This window comes from Pempheris klunzingeri, chromosome 8, assembly GCF_042242105.1.
Source record: "Pempheris klunzingeri isolate RE-2024b chromosome 8, fPemKlu1.hap1, whole genome shotgun sequence".
Taxonomy (NCBI): domain Eukaryota; kingdom Metazoa; phylum Chordata; class Actinopteri; order Acropomatiformes; family Pempheridae; genus Pempheris; species Pempheris klunzingeri.
In genome coordinates, this window is record NC_092019.1 from 12,716,421 (window position 1) to 12,735,082 (window position 18,662).

The 18,662-nt window shown below is 44.0% G+C and overlaps 2 protein-coding genes across 5 annotated transcripts in view; both read right to left on the bottom strand.

The window, feature by feature from the left end:
- LOC139204972 (transcription factor HIVEP3) overlaps positions 1 to 8,046 on the bottom strand; it is a 38,368-nt gene extending 30,322 nt beyond the window's left edge. For all 3 annotated transcript variants that reach the window (XM_070835022.1, XM_070835019.1, XM_070835020.1), the window contains exon 1: positions 7,824 to 8,046. The gene's annotated coding sequence lies outside the window, so the exon portion shown is untranslated. The remainder of the gene's footprint in view (positions 1 to 7,823) is intronic.
- The window catches only part of serinc2l (serine incorporator 2, like), a 126,649-nt gene extending 107,987 nt beyond the window's left edge, over positions 1 to 18,662 (bottom strand). Inside the window, exons 1-10 of one of the 2 annotated variants that reach the window (XM_070835184.1) lie at positions 18,542 to 18,662; positions 17,597 to 17,758; positions 17,007 to 17,194; positions 16,838 to 16,917; positions 16,557 to 16,694; positions 16,222 to 16,391; positions 15,504 to 15,594; positions 14,528 to 14,675; positions 14,212 to 14,421; positions 13,570 to 13,745 (exon numbers count right to left, since the gene is read on the bottom strand). In XM_070835184.1, coding sequence (XP_070691285.1) covers positions 13,607 to 13,745; positions 14,212 to 14,421; positions 14,528 to 14,675; positions 15,504 to 15,594; positions 16,222 to 16,391; positions 16,557 to 16,694; positions 16,838 to 16,917; positions 17,007 to 17,194; positions 17,597 to 17,758; positions 18,542 to 18,580 — 1,365 coding nt within the window. In that variant the 5' untranslated portion in view covers positions 18,581 to 18,662 and the 3' untranslated portion in view covers positions 13,570 to 13,606. Of the gene's footprint in view, positions 1 to 11,995; positions 13,746 to 14,211; positions 14,422 to 14,527; positions 14,676 to 15,503; positions 15,595 to 16,221; positions 16,392 to 16,556; positions 16,695 to 16,837; positions 16,918 to 17,006; positions 17,195 to 17,596; positions 17,759 to 18,541 lie in introns of those variants that run through there. The other variant, XM_070835183.1, reaches the window with a different exon arrangement.

An 18,662-nucleotide genomic window follows, 5' to 3' on the forward strand; every position in this document is an offset into this window, starting at 1 on the left:
TTAATCAGCTTCTCAGATAGCTACCCGCACGCCGCTACGGCCGAGACGCACATCGGTAGTGAGGCAAAGAAAGAGAGAGGGTCCTGGAGAAATAGGGGAATAGTAGTGAATGGAGCTGAACTCTCAATCCCCTCAGCTGGTCACATGCTACCAGCTGTGCAGCTCCTGGTCTCCCTATGGGTGCCAGTGTCAGAGTGAGATATGGCATTCACCCTGGAGCCAGAGATACACCACGTGCACCATGTGCCCACCCTACCGCAACTTCTCTCTCCTTCCCCCTGGCCTCTACGCGCGCCCGGCAACCTGTCAGCTGACGTCGGGAAACGACAGGGGTTCCTCAGAGGACGAGCGCAGTGCCATTAAGCATATTAGAGCTGCAGAGTGATGAAGAATCAAAGTCTGCAGTGACTAAGCTGGGGTTGCTCCCTATCACTGTGCTGACAGTGCAAAGCAGGAAAAAAAAAAAAAAGGGAGGAGGTGGGGGACTACCTGGGTGCAAACACCGGGACTGCTGACTATTTGAGGTTGTTGAGGACAGGAGGATTACATAATAGAAATCATTGTAACACCTCCAACCGAGGACGAGCCTCCTACAGCTACTCTCTGGCCTTTCCCCCAAAACATATGCCACCATGTCTTTCAAAGTCAAGGCTTATATCTTGGCTATGGCTGTAAATCCTAGTTCATATGAAGTTTTATAAAAATCCAAATGACATAACTTTGCTGTTTTAACTGTTATGTGCCTCTTGACCAGTATGTTCTGGGATACGCTTGCAGATCCCATGACCCTGCACAGAGGAAGCACGTACAGTAAAGAAAATGGATTGATGGATAGCTATTACGTGCAGGACTTTCGTGTGTTAGCCTCAACTGTTTGCCTTCATTCTGCCGCTTTCCGCAGCCTCACCACAATCCAGCCCATCTCATCCATCGTTGCTCCCCCGAAAGGTGATGAAAACCTTTGCCTTCACATCTAGAAGTGGAGGATAAACATGCAGCCCTGTGATGGTTTTTTTTTTCATCATCTGTTTATTTTCTCAATTACGCCTGGCGAGTCTGTGTGGCAGAACATCTACAATATCAAACAGTGTTTTCTCTCCCTTCTGTGGCTAACAGAGTGATTCATGCTGAGCAGCACCATCACCTGACCATTCATCTTCAACTGCTAATCCACCACGACAGTGTGACAAATGTGACACGAGATTACTTCACTAAGGCTGCAGTGTGTTGTGGAGATGATTCACACAGTGTCATGCCTTTTGTTTGACTACGAGGCTGGTAGATGGGCTCAACAGCAGGAGCAGTCTGTCTCATTACGGATTATTAGGGTTTTCAGACAGACCCCAAGCAAATGTGGTGTTGTCCTTGAACCACGAGCCAGTAATCTAGGACTAACACTAAAATCAGTAGTACAGACAGAGGTTTTCAGACCCAGCTTATAGTAACAACCACAGTTTTCCTTCAACTGAAAATCATATGTATTTAAAATTTACTTTGTCTACATTTCCAGGCAGCACTTTGTTTCTGTCGACTTGATATCGGCATATCTTATTGCACTGAAATGTATGCACGTCAGCGCATGGTTAGAATAGACAAAATGAAGTTTTCTAAAACACAGAAGCATGTTTGCAAAATGGTTAGCTGTAGAAAATTAGCTAAACATGTAAAACTACTGGTAGCACTTAAACTGGGCCTTTGTGTCTGTCTTCTATCTGCTGTGACAGTACAGTCAGTTCTGTGACGCATTGTAGACCCTGGTAAGGGTACAACTAATGATTATTTACATCACTGATTAATGTGACATTTATTTTTTTTCTAAAAAACGATCAAATGTCCGACCTGCGAAGTGCCAAATATGTTTGTAAAAACAGCAATCGCAACTTTGTAGAACTGACTAGTCTGATTTTAAAGATGACGGCAACTGGAATAAGCCTCATTGGCTGTGTACTGCATTTCATTTCCTTTTCTCTCTTTCACTCAATGTTTTCAAAGTCCCATCTCTGTTAAAAAAATTTAAAAATGTATTATCAAATAAGGGAATTCCCACATGTGCGCTTAATTTAATTAGCCATGTGCAAATGTTTCTCAGAATCATTTCCCTGTAGTATTTAGCAAGAGAACCAGTGTGCTTTACAAAGTTTAGGGATACACTTGATAATTCTTCTTGGTATTAGAAAATCAAACATCCAGGAGGGCATTTTCTCCCTCTCATGAAGAATAATAGCAGGCTATGAAAGACCTTTTTATTGCTTTGGCACAGTAGAAATGTACCGTACTATAAGGTGATAGGTCTGGCAATGCTAGACTAAAATATGACAGACACTCTGATTTTATTGAAGTACAGTGGTAGACTGTGTTCTGTCTGGACCAAGCTAGGAAAGTTGTTTGTAGGAATGCTCATGCAAATATTGACCTTCAATTAGGTGAAACAGACGCCCCCGCTTAGGGGCTGCAATATGGAGGCATCAGCAAAAACGTCGTACACATAAACAGTCACAGAATATATATATAAACATGCAGAGACATACCTACACAGTTACACAAACACATCTTGTGTAAACACAGCTTCATTTGCAGCGTGAACTGACATCACATGGAAGACAACTGCAAAACCTGAAGCCTTTTAAAAGTAGTATTCACCTCAAACAGGATGTCAGCACGGCATCAATAGCGTAGCAAAACCACAACAAAAACTGAACAATTCTACCCAAGCACATCACTCGCAGACCAAAATCTGTAGAGTTTTGTGCCCTTTATGGGGTGAGGAGCGAATGACCTTCCCAAGTGATGGCAGTCGACCACACTCCTGCATAATTAACAGCATCTAAAATGAGGTGTTCTTTATATGACCTTACCTGACAATGTCAGGGCACAGTTTGCCTACAGGGACTATGCGGTAAATAACAAAAGCACATGCATGTGTGCTGCACACACCACACATACACACACCGACTTCCTTTTTTTTTTAATATCTTGTTTCAGATATCTTGTATATTAGATTATGGGTCGTAGTGCAGAGTATGGCCCAGAAGATAAAAAGGAGCATGGCTCAGAGCTCCCTGCAAGCCAACACATCTCACAGCGTGAAGGCACGCCAGGTAAGAGAGCGTTCCTCAAGGCTGAGCATGCAACACTGCAGACTGACAGCACCATGAGAGAGACAAAACACATCTGGATTCTTCTGAAGGCTGTTCCACAGATTTCACAGGGCTTTTAAAGAGTGCAGCTAAAGGAGGGGGTCTAGGGGTTAGTTCAACTGCTCTGCTTCAGTGACAGTGACATGGCTGGGGAGGATGGTGCTGGAACATCGCCTGCTGCCTTGATTTGCTCGGTAGATCCGCGGCAGGGTTGGAAGGATTTTCCCCTAAAGCCCTCTTACCCTCCCGCAGAGCAGAAATCCCCTCCAATCCTCACTCGCAGTTACTGCAGGGACGCCTTACATGCTGAGACAAAAGACTCCAGAGAGGAGAGGAGAGGAGAGGAGAGGAGAGGAGAGGAGAGGAGAGGAGAGGAGAGGAATCAGTTCTAAAGAAAGGAAAAACGAAGAAGGAAGCCAGTACAACGACATAAACATCACTAGAACAGTGATTTCTCATTCCAGCTTCTTAAATGCGATTCTTTACTCCTGTATGACACTAAAATGAATATGTTTGGGTTGTGGACAAAACAAGACATTTGAGGATGTCATCTTAGGGGCTTAAGGGAACACTGATCAACATTTTGCACCTTTTTCTGGCATCTTATAAACCTAACAACTGATCGATTAATCAAGAAATGAACAATGTTAGTTGCAGCCCTATTTCACACATTGTCACGGGACCACGTTAAGACATCACAGACGGAGATCTTCCAGGAAGAGAATGAGAGGGAGGAAGCAAAGCACTGGTGGTTCCAAAATTTAAGTGCTAAAACATTTTGGAGGAAGTGAAGCAGAGATAAACCAGCAGATATCTGCGAGCTGTTAGCTAATCAGCCCAGATTAGTGTGGTGAACAGCCACCTGGAGAGTGGGATCTGTGCAGATGCAGTGTGTGGTGAGGGGTGTGGTCAGAGGGACGTCTTGGGACCATGAGAGAGAGAGAGAAAGTGAGGGATCTGGAAGAGGTTAAGATATCTGGTCCTGAAATATAATACCTCGCCTGCATTGCCGATCAATACACACACCAGGCGTGCATCTATAGCTAATCTTTCAAGGCAACACAGAATCCTTACTGGAGAGCTGTATGCCCAGCATCCTGAAGGTGAGGTTTAATGTCTGAATATCCAGGTATTAATTAGCTGCTAGTCTTGTTTTTACTTTTTTCACACAGTCAGTCTCTCCAAGGCGTTACACAAACCTCACCAACGAGAACCTGGCCGAGCCCTCTCCAGACATACCTGTGGTAAGCAGCACAGAAGCCCGCAATCACACGACAACAATCACTATTACACAACACTGGCCACCGTGGAAAGTGAACACCTGCACAAAAATGCCCTCACTGTTGACACAAGAACAAAACAGATAACACATAAAGAGGGGAACAACAGAAAACGTAAATCTTGTCAGAATGACATATTACGGCCCAGTGAAAAGTTGCTGTAATAAACTCGTGGCCTGTTTTGAGGGAGGATCGCTATTACAAACAGAAAACCCCTCGACATTCCACTTGGCTACCAACTGCGCCGAAGTAGGTAATGATTAACAACAATGATTGTTTGAATGAGTAACCCCTCTCCCTGTAAAACCTGCACTGCCTGCCCGGCTGTACATCATCGTCCACGTATACTATTACATAACCCGGGCTGGCGCGCATGGGAGTGGGCCAGGCAGCCACACTAACACACAGAGAACAGACTCCTGCTCCCTGGCAAACATAAGGAAATTCTATCTCCATTCGAGGGGGCAGCCAACACACTGGCCTGGGCGAGAGGCTGAGTTGAGGACAGACACTGATAGACAGCCGCACCCCCTGACAAACACACACTCACACACACACATACACTGACCTAAAGGCAGAACGACAGAAAAAGCTTCACAACAGACAAAATATAGGATGTATTCATAATACATTACAATGCACCCGAATGTGTGCAATAAAATTATTAGACTAGTGGGGCATTTGTGAAGTTGCCAGGCTGGCACTCCTGGCCTCCATTTTGCCTTGTGTGTGTGTGTGTGTGTGCGTGTGTGTGTGTACGAGTGTGTAACCAAGGTCTTGTTCCTGGTTCACTCTGGTCTCCAGCACCACAGTGGGTCTATTCTTCTCGGGTGCTTCAGAGAACAGGATTAATGACCAGCGGCAGGGACATGAAAAGCTTGTGTCCACCCGCCACCAGGACTTTACAGCCTGGGTGTGTGTCACTGTCCGTCTGTCTTTGTGTGTGTGTGTGTTTACTTTTTCTTGCAGGGGACTGATAACAATGCCATCCTTTTTACATAATCACACAGAGAAAGCCAAACTTAAACATGCTCACACATGCCATTTAACACACAAGCCAAGAGTCATGCGTGAAGCAGAACAGACTGCCAGCTACCACGCTTGTTCACTTTTTCTACCATATTACAGGTATCACACAACCATGGAACACCCACAGATTTCACACCAAGGGTTCAGACTAAACTGTTACCCTGCATATCATCCCATGATCCTTTGCTCCAGCGCGGCCTTGGTTATCAAACCTTGTTATCTGTAGGAGGTGTATCTGAAGGTCTGGGCAAGAAATCCACACGACCCTCTCACCGTCAATGGCATTTCTCGCATTTAAATCAACACGTTGCCACCTGCAAGGCTGATTCAGAGTGTGAGAGTTGGAAAAGTGGAGCAGATATGCCAGGTGAGTGTGTGTATGTGCGAGTAGGGATATACTGCGTAAGGCGTTGAGTGGTTGTGTTTTAATTGGCAGAAAGCTGCCCTTTTCCATATGGAGTGTTGTTTGTGCCAGGAAGAGATAGACACACACGAACCTGCCTGCCTGAGGTCTTCAGTAATCAGTGTTAGTGCTGACACAGTTACGTTTCGCTTTTATTGTACCTGAACAATCTCATTGCACAACTCTACAGCCACGATTCTGAATACTAAAGCTTTTTGTAATGAACTGGCGCTGCTAAACTGTCGACTGGTATGAAAACAGGTTCTACAGCTACACAGATAATAGCACATTCACTTCCAGCTGTAAAACATAGTAATTATTCTTAACAAGCCACCTCCGAACATTTCAGCAATGGTACAATACAATGGTATAAAAACATCAAAGTAAGTCTGACGCACAGCTTTTATCACCATCCATGTTGAAACCATAAATGGGAGTAATCCCTAATGCCCAGATTTTTTTCCCCAACGATCAGATGCTTAACGATGTCAAACAATTTTGGAAATTTGCAAGGAAATGGAGCAGCGCTCTCCTTGGGTGCCTGCTGAGCTAGCGCCTTTCTTCAGCCAGCACCACAAGTGGTCTTGATCCAGGCCAGAGTGGAGCACTGTAAGGCTGCCACTTTGTGCTGATTCAATAAGAAATAATTGCATATTGGCCTCTCTCCACTCATCCCCCTTCACCATCGTGGTCTGACACTTTCTACTGTAACTTACAGTAGACTCTGAGCCGGGGGAAGGACACTGCAGCATTGCTGCTATTGTTATTATTTTTTTTTAAACATCCACATTCCTTTGGACTGGATTTGGAGTTACATCGACGAGATATTGAACCTCCACTGATGTGAAAAAGTATTTCTCAGCAGCGCCTGGCTTTAGGGCTTTGTGGTCTTCATATACAGAGAGCAGCACACTTCAAGTGATCACTTCCTGCCAAACTGGCATCAGAGGCACGAAAAGAGCAACGACTGTCCCCTCATGTCAAACTTCTTGCTTTTCCTCATTCTGACGTAATATTTCATTCATATCAGCATGATCACATGTTATGTTCAGCAGGAACTCAGTGCACTCCAGACAGACAGACAGACAGATAGATAGATTAAGTGCTCCAAGAAGTAATGGTTACAAAGTACTGCTGAATACTTAAGGTGACTTCCTGTTACTTTGTTTACTGACTACATGGGGAATGCATGGTTTGTCGTGACGTGTCAAACATCAGTCACACAGTCATTCATTGTGTCTGTGTGTAAATGTCATACTTCCACAGTACTGTGGTTAGCTTGTCGTGAAGAGGTGAATCCAGTGTGGGGAGTCTGACAATACAACAGCTTAAATAACAGAGGGTCAGAGCAGGTGTTACTGACTGAACGGCCGCCAATATAAACCTGGTCTAGTCAACTTAACCCATTTTTCATACAACCGCGGATCATTTGAGTACAAAAGCATGATGTCATCCTCCAAAAATCAGGCAAGTGTAGGTGCAGCCCAGCACAGACAAGTTCACGGGCCTGATCGTGGATCTTAAACTTGTGCGTAGCCTGCGCGTGTGTGTCAGCGCGCACTGTTGCTCCCCTCTCAGCCGGTTTGTTATTGAGGACAAACGGGGTGAATGAAGGTACATGATGAAGCATATGCTGTCAGCTGTATGTGCAGCGCCCCCCGCGCAGCGTGCACCGCCGCACGCTCTGTAGTTTCACCCGCGACAGTCTCCAAAATCCCTGCGAGCTGAACGCCACTGTGGTCCATCCAGCCCATCCTCGCCTTTTTTTTTTTTTTTTTTTTTTTTTGATCATTATAAAACACCAGGAGGGAACTCAACTTCATGACACACTCTGATTGTGGAAACACGGGCGGCATCCTGCGCTCAACTTCACCCCCACGTCACTCCAGGCTGTGACAACCACCGCAACACCGAGGAAACTAAGTAATAAACAGGCACAAATTTTTTTTTAAAAAAAGCTCGGTTAATATTTACCAGCTTGCTACAGAGCGGCCGCTGCAGCCATTTATCCCGTAACCAAAGGGCCAGAAGTCCGCATTTCCTGGATTGCGATGCGCTGGATGGAGCTGCTCTCGGTGCCCGCGTTTCTGCGGAGGGAGAGCCGGAGGGGCTCGGGGTGCCTCCCACTGTTGTGTCAGACCGGACAGCGATGCCACATTCAGCTGATCGCCACAACAAAACAACATCTCGCCCTACGCAAGACACACTCCGCGGCTCCGCACCACCCCGCACAGCAGGTCCGGTGGGCGCCGCCCCCCTCTCAGCCTCCACCAGTGGGGTCGCGCGTCGAGCCAGCCTCATGAATAATCACGAGGTGACGGAGGCGGCCATTGGTCGGACGCAGCAGTTCCTGGTTATGCTGTTAACTCTAATTAGCCAGGCGAACCTCATGTGGTCGCTTAAACGAGGCTTTTTGGAGAGTGATTGGGGTGATCATGCGCCAACCGATCCGAGCTGCTGTACTTCAGATTTCTCTGTGACTGAGCAGCAATATTTCATCCCCACAGACCTGTTTCACCACACACCCTCCTCCTAGAATGAATACCCCACCTTAAAGTGATGCTGACAATGCATCTCACACAGGAGGGATATAATGGAGGTCAGGATCTGAAGCCACAAATCAATTAACTCCTCCTGGATGAGTGTGTGAACTGTTAAAGGGTCACAGGCAGCGTTTAAGCAGAACTGAACTTCCTGCTTATCTGATGACCCTGTCTATCTGACCTCGATCACACCTGAGGAACCAAGAGTAGGGGGGGGACAGATACAGTAAAGGTCAGTGAGCGGAGCAGCCCTGGAGGCAGTGACTGCTGCATGCGCTTGGTATATCATGTATACTGGAGGATCAAATGGTGCTCCACAAGGCCAGCGTACATCAGAGCTCACAGGTGGTGGTGACTGGCAAGCACACCTCATCTCTTCACCTCGCTCACACCATGGCATGGCGCACAGGTGGTCAATGGAGGCGTGAAGCTGCTTTCAAAGAACACCTAACAGCTGAATCACACGCTTCATGATGTCTAGTGGAGGAGAAGCTGGTGTAGAATAAGAAACATTTGAGTGCTGAGTCCTTTGTCTCATATTTTCAGAGCCGTCTGTGCATCTGCATCCAGCACGCTAACTCTTTGTTAGTGGTGTTGAGAGCAGCTACGCAGAAAAAGAGGGAAGGGAAAGTGGGAGGGAAGGGAGGTGGGGAGAGTTGCAGAAAAAAGAGGAGAGGATAGGAGAGCAAAGAAAGACAGTGGGAGTAAGTGAGAGACAGAGCAGGAAACAGTGGAAGGAGAGCAGGGACACGCTGTGGTGTGAGCGCTCCGTGCTGCTACAATATGACTCTGACAGGCTTATGTAACCAGACTGGCCTGGCATTTGGCTCACAGCAGACGCCGGCTGCACTGACTGTTATATAACTGCATTAGCTGCTCCTCTGAGCTGGGGGAGAGCATGCGCACAGGAGAGCCCTACACACACACACACACACACAAACACACACACAAACACAGACTTCTAGCTTAGCACAGAGTGACTGCATTGCACTGCAGCCAGAGTGAGGGAATGGGAGCGATCGAACAACAAAATGAGAAAAACCCTGAAAGTCCAGTGGAAGTTAAACAATTTATTAGAGACAGGCAGATCTATTAGTGCCCACATTTTACTTGCTGGAGGAAGACAGCAAAGAGTCTGACAGGCATAAGCATCTTCACTTCCCATCATCCAGCAACAAGTCTCCCATCCTGAAAAGCCTAATTGGGGCTTAATGTTGGGTAAATGTTTCCAGTGCGCATGCAGTATGCCAGCAGGGCTTAAACTCAATTAGCTCCCCTGCATGCGGCACATAATTTAATGGGCCTGGATCCCGCTTTTAAAACCCAATTACACCTCAGACAGGCATTTCCAGTCATCCTGTCAAAGAGGTGGTCAGGGATGCGCAACTCTCTCACAAAACAATGCTTATCCAAATCAGCATCAGGAGCAGTTGTACTATTCACGGTTCATTTATCATAATAATAAACCTGAAACAGTGTGATGATCTGCGTGTCTCACTGTAGAGAATGACCTTATTCATGACAAGCAAATGCAAAATGCAGCTAAACGCTGACATTTCCAAACTAATGTGGGAAAAAGGGGAAAGTGAAGATTAAGGTCAGGGATAACACTGCAAGTAATAACCATTGTTTCAGTCAATCTGCAATTAAAAATCCCAGGATGCCTAACCAAGCATGGCTGCAGAGCTTCACTAAGTGGTTCATAATCAGCACATTACAGCCTCTGATCTCTTATTACAGCGACAAATTGCATCTGATGATAACAGAGGAAATGAAGGTGGGATTTATGACACTGGAGCCAATGGCCAAAGACGGAGAGTGTCTTAAATCTATCCTCGGGGAAAAACTGAGTTCACATTTGTACACCTGATGATAACAGGGGAAATAAAAGTGCGATTTATGACACTTAGCTAATTTGTTCTCAGATGCTGTTGGCTGTGTTCAGAGGCTGGTAAATTACAGATGGGACTAATGGAAGAGTATAGCGCGAAGAGTTCTTCAGTCTCATGAAACTAGACCTGGTACTTTCACACTATAAACGCTTAAATCACGGAGAGAGAAATGGAAAAAAAATAAGTAAGTTTACACGATTGAGGGCAGCTCTTTGAAGAGTAGAAAGTGACTTTATGACATTAGAGGATAATGATTGGTTTTTTCAGTCAAGTCTTGTTGGGGAATCACAGTAATTTTTATGCAGGCAAACAATTTAGTTCTGGATCTGCTGTCCTTGCTACAGCACTTTGTTTCATGCTGGTGTGTTTTATTGTTTTGAATCATATTTTAAATGTATTGCCGGGTCTGTTAACATCTTATATTTAGTTTATATGAATGTCCACTGAAATGCTGAATATGGAGCTGCTTACACGCACTCATGCTGTGACGTTCTCATTTTCTATTTGCACACGAATATGTATGTGCACCTCACTTCTGATACAATCAGAATTTTCTTTACCGTTTTTGTTTTATCTTGGTTGTCTGCTATGTTTACATTTGTGTGCTGTACCTCTCTGCAGCGTCTACAGGAAAAGTCTTTGTTTCTTTCACTACACGTAAAAAGGAAATGAGAATTCATTCTCACAGCTAAACAGTGACACAATCCATTAAGTCAGGATTGCTATGGATAGGCTGAGCGAGGGGTGGTGTTGTGGGAGGATGGAAGTCAACAGGAGGTAGTGTGTCCTGAACTGTTCCAGACAGTGCCAACTCGATTGAGTGACTGTGGCAGCCAAAACCAACAGGCCCCGTCTGCCAGCCAACCAAGAAGGAAATAACACAGCAGAGGCTGCAAGCACTGGCACACACTCTGTCTCTGTACCAGGTCAGACACATTTTACTGCTTCAATTAAAGGTAGGCAAAAGGGGTGAAATCTGGTCAGAGCAATAATTATTATTTACTGGGTACACAAGTCATGTGCTTTTAATTTAGCTCTGGACTTGTGTCACACGAAGCTAACTGGCAGAGCAAACACTCAGCAAAGGGTCAAGGCATTAGTGGCTAATATGAATGTGATCCCCAGTCACTACTGCTGGAAAGAGAAATGGTGTTAGAGTTTAAGCAGCAAACAGGGAAACGCAGCAGGGGGCATGGCAGAGTAAGGCCAAATAATAAGACAATCCGTCAGACATGAGGCGCTTTCACTGAAGCCATGTGTCAAACATATGTTTGCTTGTTTTGCCGTGTCATCTATGCGTGATCAATCACCTTGAGTACAGAACATGCTGTGATGTGTACGTTAGCCCCTCCTTGGTCCCCCCAACTCTGTTACCTCATGACCTCAATCTATGGGGTGAAGAAAAGAAGAAGTGCTATCACACCACCTGCACACGGGTGACACTTTAGAGATAGGGAGAGGTTAAGTAATCAATAACATCCATGGGGCACCGAAATCACCCTAAACATTGGCAAATCAAAGGTGAAACATAATCAATGTTACCAATAAGTGGCTCCTGGCATGCTTTTATCAAATATTTTGTAGTTCTTCCGCTGCATCTTAATAGTGCACTGATAAGAATCATTTTACTCATGTATCTATTTGACTTTTTTCATCGGACATAACTGTAAAACCTCTGTTAAGGCTTCATCAAGACAAAGAGTTCATGACTTCCATCTTTATTAAAAACAGCGTTTATACATTAATTACAATATTAATTCCTGTTACAAGCCTATGCCTTATGGCATGCAATGACTGACTCACCACTTTTTAAGGCAAGGCATAAAAAGCACATCAGCATTAGTGAAAACTCTTTTTGAAATGCAAGACTACAAAAAGGCACTTATTAGTGTTTGCAAATATTACATGTTACAATTGAACACTGGCAATTCTGCATAAACAGTCTCCCTAGTAGGGCGATAATGGCAAAATGTACAACACATTTGAAATTTTTGATAAACAAAATTAGTAAAAAAAGAGAAGATTGTGTGTGGACAATGAAATGTTTGGAAACGACGTACCGTAGTTTAACGTCTTCAGGATTGCACCAAAATAATTTTTTCCACAGGTACAAAATATTGTAGTGTTATTTGAAGTCATTCCATTCATATTGAAATTGAGGTAACTACTATATAATGCATAACATTACTGTACCACCATTACAAGCATCGACTTACTATGAAAGTACCATTAAACAGTAACTTATCAGTACTAGAAAATGCGTAGTTTTGTACACTGAAACAGTTAAAAGAATCCCTTTTTTTCTTGATTCAATAACACGCTCCGCAACACTCTGGAAATAATGGCCTCTGTGAGAGCACAGGTAGGGTGGAGTTCACACCATCACCTCCTGCACCAAACCACTGCACATTGCATGATGCTGCCTGCTATGGATCAATACATGTCTTCCTGCTGCAAACAGACTGCTGTACAGGCGCACAGTGTCACCTGTGGCTGTACAAGGCCAAACACAGTCAGACATGGAAAGGCATAGCACCGGAGATAAATTACCATTGGTAGGAGTAGACGAGGAAGAGCTGAGATTAGACTGGTGGTCTATTAGGACACTCTGGCTCAAGGTGTAATGATGTGGATTTGCATACAGCCTTGCAGCGAAAGGGAAGCCCTGTTATGGTCTGTAGGGTGTGTCGCACTAGCCTTATCTAACTCTCGCACTCACCTCATTCTGGGGCTCCTGAGGAGGGATATCCTCGCTGCCCCCGGCACTTAAACAGTCCAGCTAATCAGGGGGATTCCAGACCCGGCCCATCAGAGAAGTCTGACGTTTCGGGCCTTTAAAAAGGAATCTGTTACTGAAATGTTTGAGGTATTAAGTGCCTTGTTGCTGAGTCCTGGTGATAGTCCACTAACTCAAATTCAGCAAAAAGACTATGGAGCTTATACAGCCATATCACGACCACAGGCAGAAGGTTATGGTCATGGCGAGTCATTGGCAGACCAAGAAAATAACCTCTTGTAGCCAAAACCACCATCAATCAGGCAAACGAAAAAAATCCACTTGCATACTGAAATATCTGTAGTGATTATCCCACTACGTAATGACATCGAAAGGAGTAAAAAAAAAAAACAACAGAAACACAATAACAGCAAGGGCAATTAACTGAAAGGGTAAAATAAACCAAATGCATGAAAAATTAAAAGAAATTACATGTATTTCCTTTATACTATCCTTCAAATTTCCTTCATAGCATCCTTCACACTGCCTAATACACTAGGCAAGAAAACAAATACAAAACAAATACAGCTAGAAGACAAGGCGTACTCAGTTAAAATCCCTGTCAGGGAAGAGGAGAGGGGCGATGAGAGTCCAGAGGTAGAGCCCGAGGCCCAGCCAGCTGGAGACCATCTTCACCCAAACAGCTGGCATATTGCTCTGCATGGTCTGGGTGGTAGTGTCTGGTCTGGGGGGGGGGGGCACAGAGGGAAAAGTGCAATTTAGTGTATCTGGCTCAGCATAATACATGTACTGAAATTTACACACATATGTTACACATATGGCGCATGAAAGGTTAGGAAAAAACACAGCTGTGGATGAGCGGTGTTCAAAGAATGGATAACTTTCGGGTGAAGTAAGGTGCCCTCTTGTGGCCAGACTGGAGGCCTACAATGTGTATGGAACAATTAATAAAAGCCACAGATTTTGAAACATTTGGCCACCCAAACGCATCAAAGACATGCTTAAATTCTCCGATGTCTTTGTCTGAAGAACTGACCCTTTTGTCCCTGACATACCTGAAGAAAGGTGTGCTTAAATGCTGACAGCTTGGTTAATAAATCTGCTTATTTGTATCCATCTAACGTACTGTATCTGTCCACGAGTTTATTAGATGTTTTCACAGTGTAAATTCTGTCATCAAATTCACTTACTGGTACCAGTTGGTGAGAGTCATCATGATGTACAGTGAGGCCAGACAGAGGTGGAAGTGGAACACCGAGTAGCTGTAAGTGACTGCCTCCTCCTCGTTGTCCACAGCCCTGCGTATGCCGTCCTCTCCCACCACACCCTCTTCAGCTGACCCCCTGCCCTCCTCTGTCTGCATCAGCTTGTTTACCTGTGTGTTACTGGATGAACGGATACTAGGGAAGAGAAAGAGAGAGTGAGAGACAGTATTACGAAAACGTAAATAATACAAAACAGAACATAAAATACACATTGCAATAGTTTTGGCACCGCTAAACCTACCTGGCATAGAGAGTGCAGAAGATGAAAATGATCAAACCAACAATGCCCTGAGCATCCCACCACTGCACCGTTCCTGGGGTGCTGTCACCAGATGGCTGAGTTGTGATGTTTGACACCAGACTCAATAAGCTGGGGTTACACTTTCGATCTACGGCATCAGAGTACACACATTTTAATCACTATAATAGGCTATGAAAAATACATTATTATACAGTGAACTTGTATATTTAAATATCTGAAGTCCACCTTTGACTGAAATGGACGTTAAGTCTTAATTCTAATGTAAATGAACTCCAATTTTGGCACTGAACATGCAGCAAAGACATTAGAACACCTTCTAAGAGATGCATTATATAAAATGCATTTTATAAAAAAATAAACGGGACTGTTTTCATTCAACAGGGCTCCATTATTAAATTTCACTGACAACAGTGAAACACCAAATCTGATTGATTTGAGATTTCTTGTGATACTGTATGTTCCCTGTTGTGTGCTAACTAATGCTTTTAATTGGCCTACTTTGTGATATAAAATAAGCAGTGCGTGCAGTGTTACATGAAATGCGACAGAGACAGTTCTCTGGAATGACACAAGTATTATTTACATTGTTTAAAAAAAGAGGTGAAATCCAATTCTATGTGAGTAGAGATGCCTTTTAATGTTGTGCGTAAATAGATCTCAGGTGCCTTTGTTGGCATAAAACTAAACCCTACAGTCACCACAGGCTTGACTATGATATGGCTATTGTTGCCATTCACTTTGGAAGGACAGATCACACAACAGCTAACTATAAGCTAAAAGCAACTCTTTGTTCCCCTAACATGCCATGGAAAACTCACCAGTGTGCTCAAAATGCTGCAGCTGATAATCACTAAATACATATATTGAAAGAAAACAGTGAGTATAATCATAACTGAGCGTTCAACCAAAAGCTACTGAGGAGAGCTGCTGTGGACTAAGACAAGAGGAGACTCACTTGGATTGTTGGTCATTGCAGACCAAGTGACATACATGGTGTAGAGGGAGATGAGTGAGGCCTGGAGCAGACCGGAGTGTGGCTGGGCTTCCTGTAATAAACATAAACTAGATTATGTGGCCAAAATGTAACAAGCACAAAATGTTAACTAACATCTTAACTAATGTTAAGTTGCCTGGACACAAAAGTTAAAAAGTTACTAAGTATTTCTATGAAAAACTGAACTGACACTGGGCTCGGGTCATTTGCATCATATCACCAGTGGATAGGAAATAGCACTTGCTGCTGTTAAAGCACAAAACCCTTTTCTCAAAGAATAGACGTAACTCCACATTTTAGGACGGATAAATGTGAAAATTCTTTTTTTTCCTCTTTTTAAACAAGGTTCCATTCACAGTAGGGTTTTCGGTTGTTTTCTCAAATTTCACTGTCAACACTGAAATGTTGTGCCATTCAAGGCATATTACAACATGAACAATACACAATGATACCACAATGACAATGATATCACCCGTATTGTGTCACTGGCTATATTGACTGAGTTTGGGGTCACAGAATGTTTGCCTCTTTCCAGTTATGCTACATAGTACCCAACATTTAGGAAAACCTTTGCTTTCCTTGTGCAAACCATAGAGCAAGACTGGCATTTCGCCATGTATCCACTCTAGTGTGTTTTTAAATGTGTCTGCATTAGTACGGACAGAGCCTTAGACTCTACCTGTATCTTGGGTAGGATGGATACAATGGAGATGATGACGCAGAAGATAAGGTTGAGGCTGATGAAGACCTTGTGCTCTGTGCAGTCGTCAGGCTGTGTGTAGTAAATGTAGAAAAGCACAACAGCAGCGATAGCCAGGGCGTAGTGGAGGATGGTGAAAGACAGCAGTCCTGGAAATTACATGAACACATTAACATGAACGGCTTTAAACCACAAGTATGATAATATCCACTGTATGTGCAACTGTATAAGTGTATAAGTCTATAATTCAGTGTCTGGCAGGTGTATGTAGCTTGACATGGTGAGAAACGCCTCTTTTCAAGTGAAGGCTATACCTGCAAACCAGCATTTGTTGTCACGGTTTTCAGCATTTTCAACCCACACCTTGTTCCAGGAGTGGGCAAAGTCGATGAGAAGAATAAGTTGGATTAGAATGAAGATGAAGGAACCCACCGCTCCGAAGTAAAACCACACTGTGAAGCACAAAGGAAAAAGGACACAGCTGATACAGTTTATCTTTTGCCCGAATCACTGATAAATCACAAAGTCAGTGTCTGCTCAGGAAAAACATACAGCATATTACTGTTTACTGTTATTCAACAGAGCATGTTAGTACCCGTATGAAATGTTCCGTCAGGGATGAAAAAAGCTCCCACTGTGATACCGACCAGGATCAGAAACTTAAAGAACCAGAAACTGGAAAATAAACAGTTACAAAGACACCATCAGTACGGCAGACAGACCATAGAGATAGAAATCGGTTTCTATCGCAATAAAATGCTCACCCGTTTTGAACAGCTGCGCGTGGGTCTTTGCTATTACGGACACCAATCATGATGGCGAAGAACAGAAAGAAGAAGCAGGTCATGGCGAAGCACATACGGTACACAGACTTGTAGCCCACAATGATATCACAGTTAACCTTGTTTTCGATACCAGGCAAAGGAGATCCTCCCTGGCAAAATCCTGGGATCTACAAAACAGCAAAAAGACAAAACTTGACAAAACTTCAAGGTAAGTGACTCCAAGGAAAGTAAGGATTTTCTCTGATAAAATTTAATTTTAAAGTGACTGCAGTAACAACAGCTAGTGACACCTGTTACTACATGTTAGCCACTTCATTTGGCGAACTATATGCATTTTCCTTCCGTACAGCTTGTAATGTGTAACTATCCTAACAAGTATTTCACAAGGTTTAGGTCACCAAACTACTTCCAATAGCATATTAATGAAATATCCAACACGTAGTGTATGTAAGCGGAAAATATGCACAGTAAACACATACAGTAGTTCAGGAAACCTGAAATGATGCTCAGAACGCAATACAGCCCTGAGCACGGTAATGTAACGGCATCAGGAGGAATAGTAGTCTCACTTCACGGAGATGTGTCTCCATTCCAGGGAGGATCATGATGATCGACACCAGCGTCCCCAGCAGCAAAAAGAAGGAGAAAACCAGCCGTGTGACGGTGGAGTTATTGGAGGACGGACAGCAGCAACACAGAAGGCATGGTGCTGAGCCACACAGACAGGAGGCCTACGGGTGATGGAGAGCATGGCAAAGGAGTGGGAGGAGAGAAAGACAGAGATAAAGCTTTGGGAGGAAACTGCTTTGGCAGCGGGCCAATCATAAGTAGGTTTTGTTCCAGTAGAAATACTGGGCTGGTAGATTATTTATAGGCAATTACCAACACTGGATCCAAGTGAGTAAGCATCACCCACAGATCTGTCTCAAATACAACCTATATTCAAAATAAAATATACAACACAGGAGGCAGGCCTATAATAATCCCGGTTTGTCAAGGAAATCCAGGGCACAACAGCCCGCAGGTTTATATCATATGCTGTTAGTCCAAATAGACAAACAGACTCCACCTCTATTACTCTACAGCTGCTGACAGTGACTTAGCTAGTTCTCCTTTTTAAATGGTGTAAGCTAACTCTGCTGTTGTATTGGCCAGATAAGGAGCTGCTGTCTTATAATATATAAACGTGTTGTGCCAATAAGCAGGTAGCATTAACTATCTATATCTAGCATTAACCAAGCAAGACTAAATACATGCAGTTAGCTTTAGTGCAAACGGCCTGTTTGCCCTGATGACTACAAGCCCGCTAAGATCACTTCCGACCATTTAAGGCGTTGCATGTCCAGCTAACATTAGTAATGTTGCTTCACACTTCACGGTAATTACAGTGAGAGTGTTTTAGGTTGGCTATCATAGCGCTCAGCGTAGCGTTAATTTCTTAGCTAACCTATCTACCCTTTAGCATTAGCTCGTGTTCGTTAGCATTTTAGATAACTTTGAGAATAAATACTTACACAGCTGGCTAAAGAGCACAAGGCAAGACAAGCCCCCATTTTCACATAAAGTGATAGACGCTGAATTTAATGGTGGAGGATCTTTAATCTTCCGCTTTCCTCTGGAACACTGTCGGGAAAA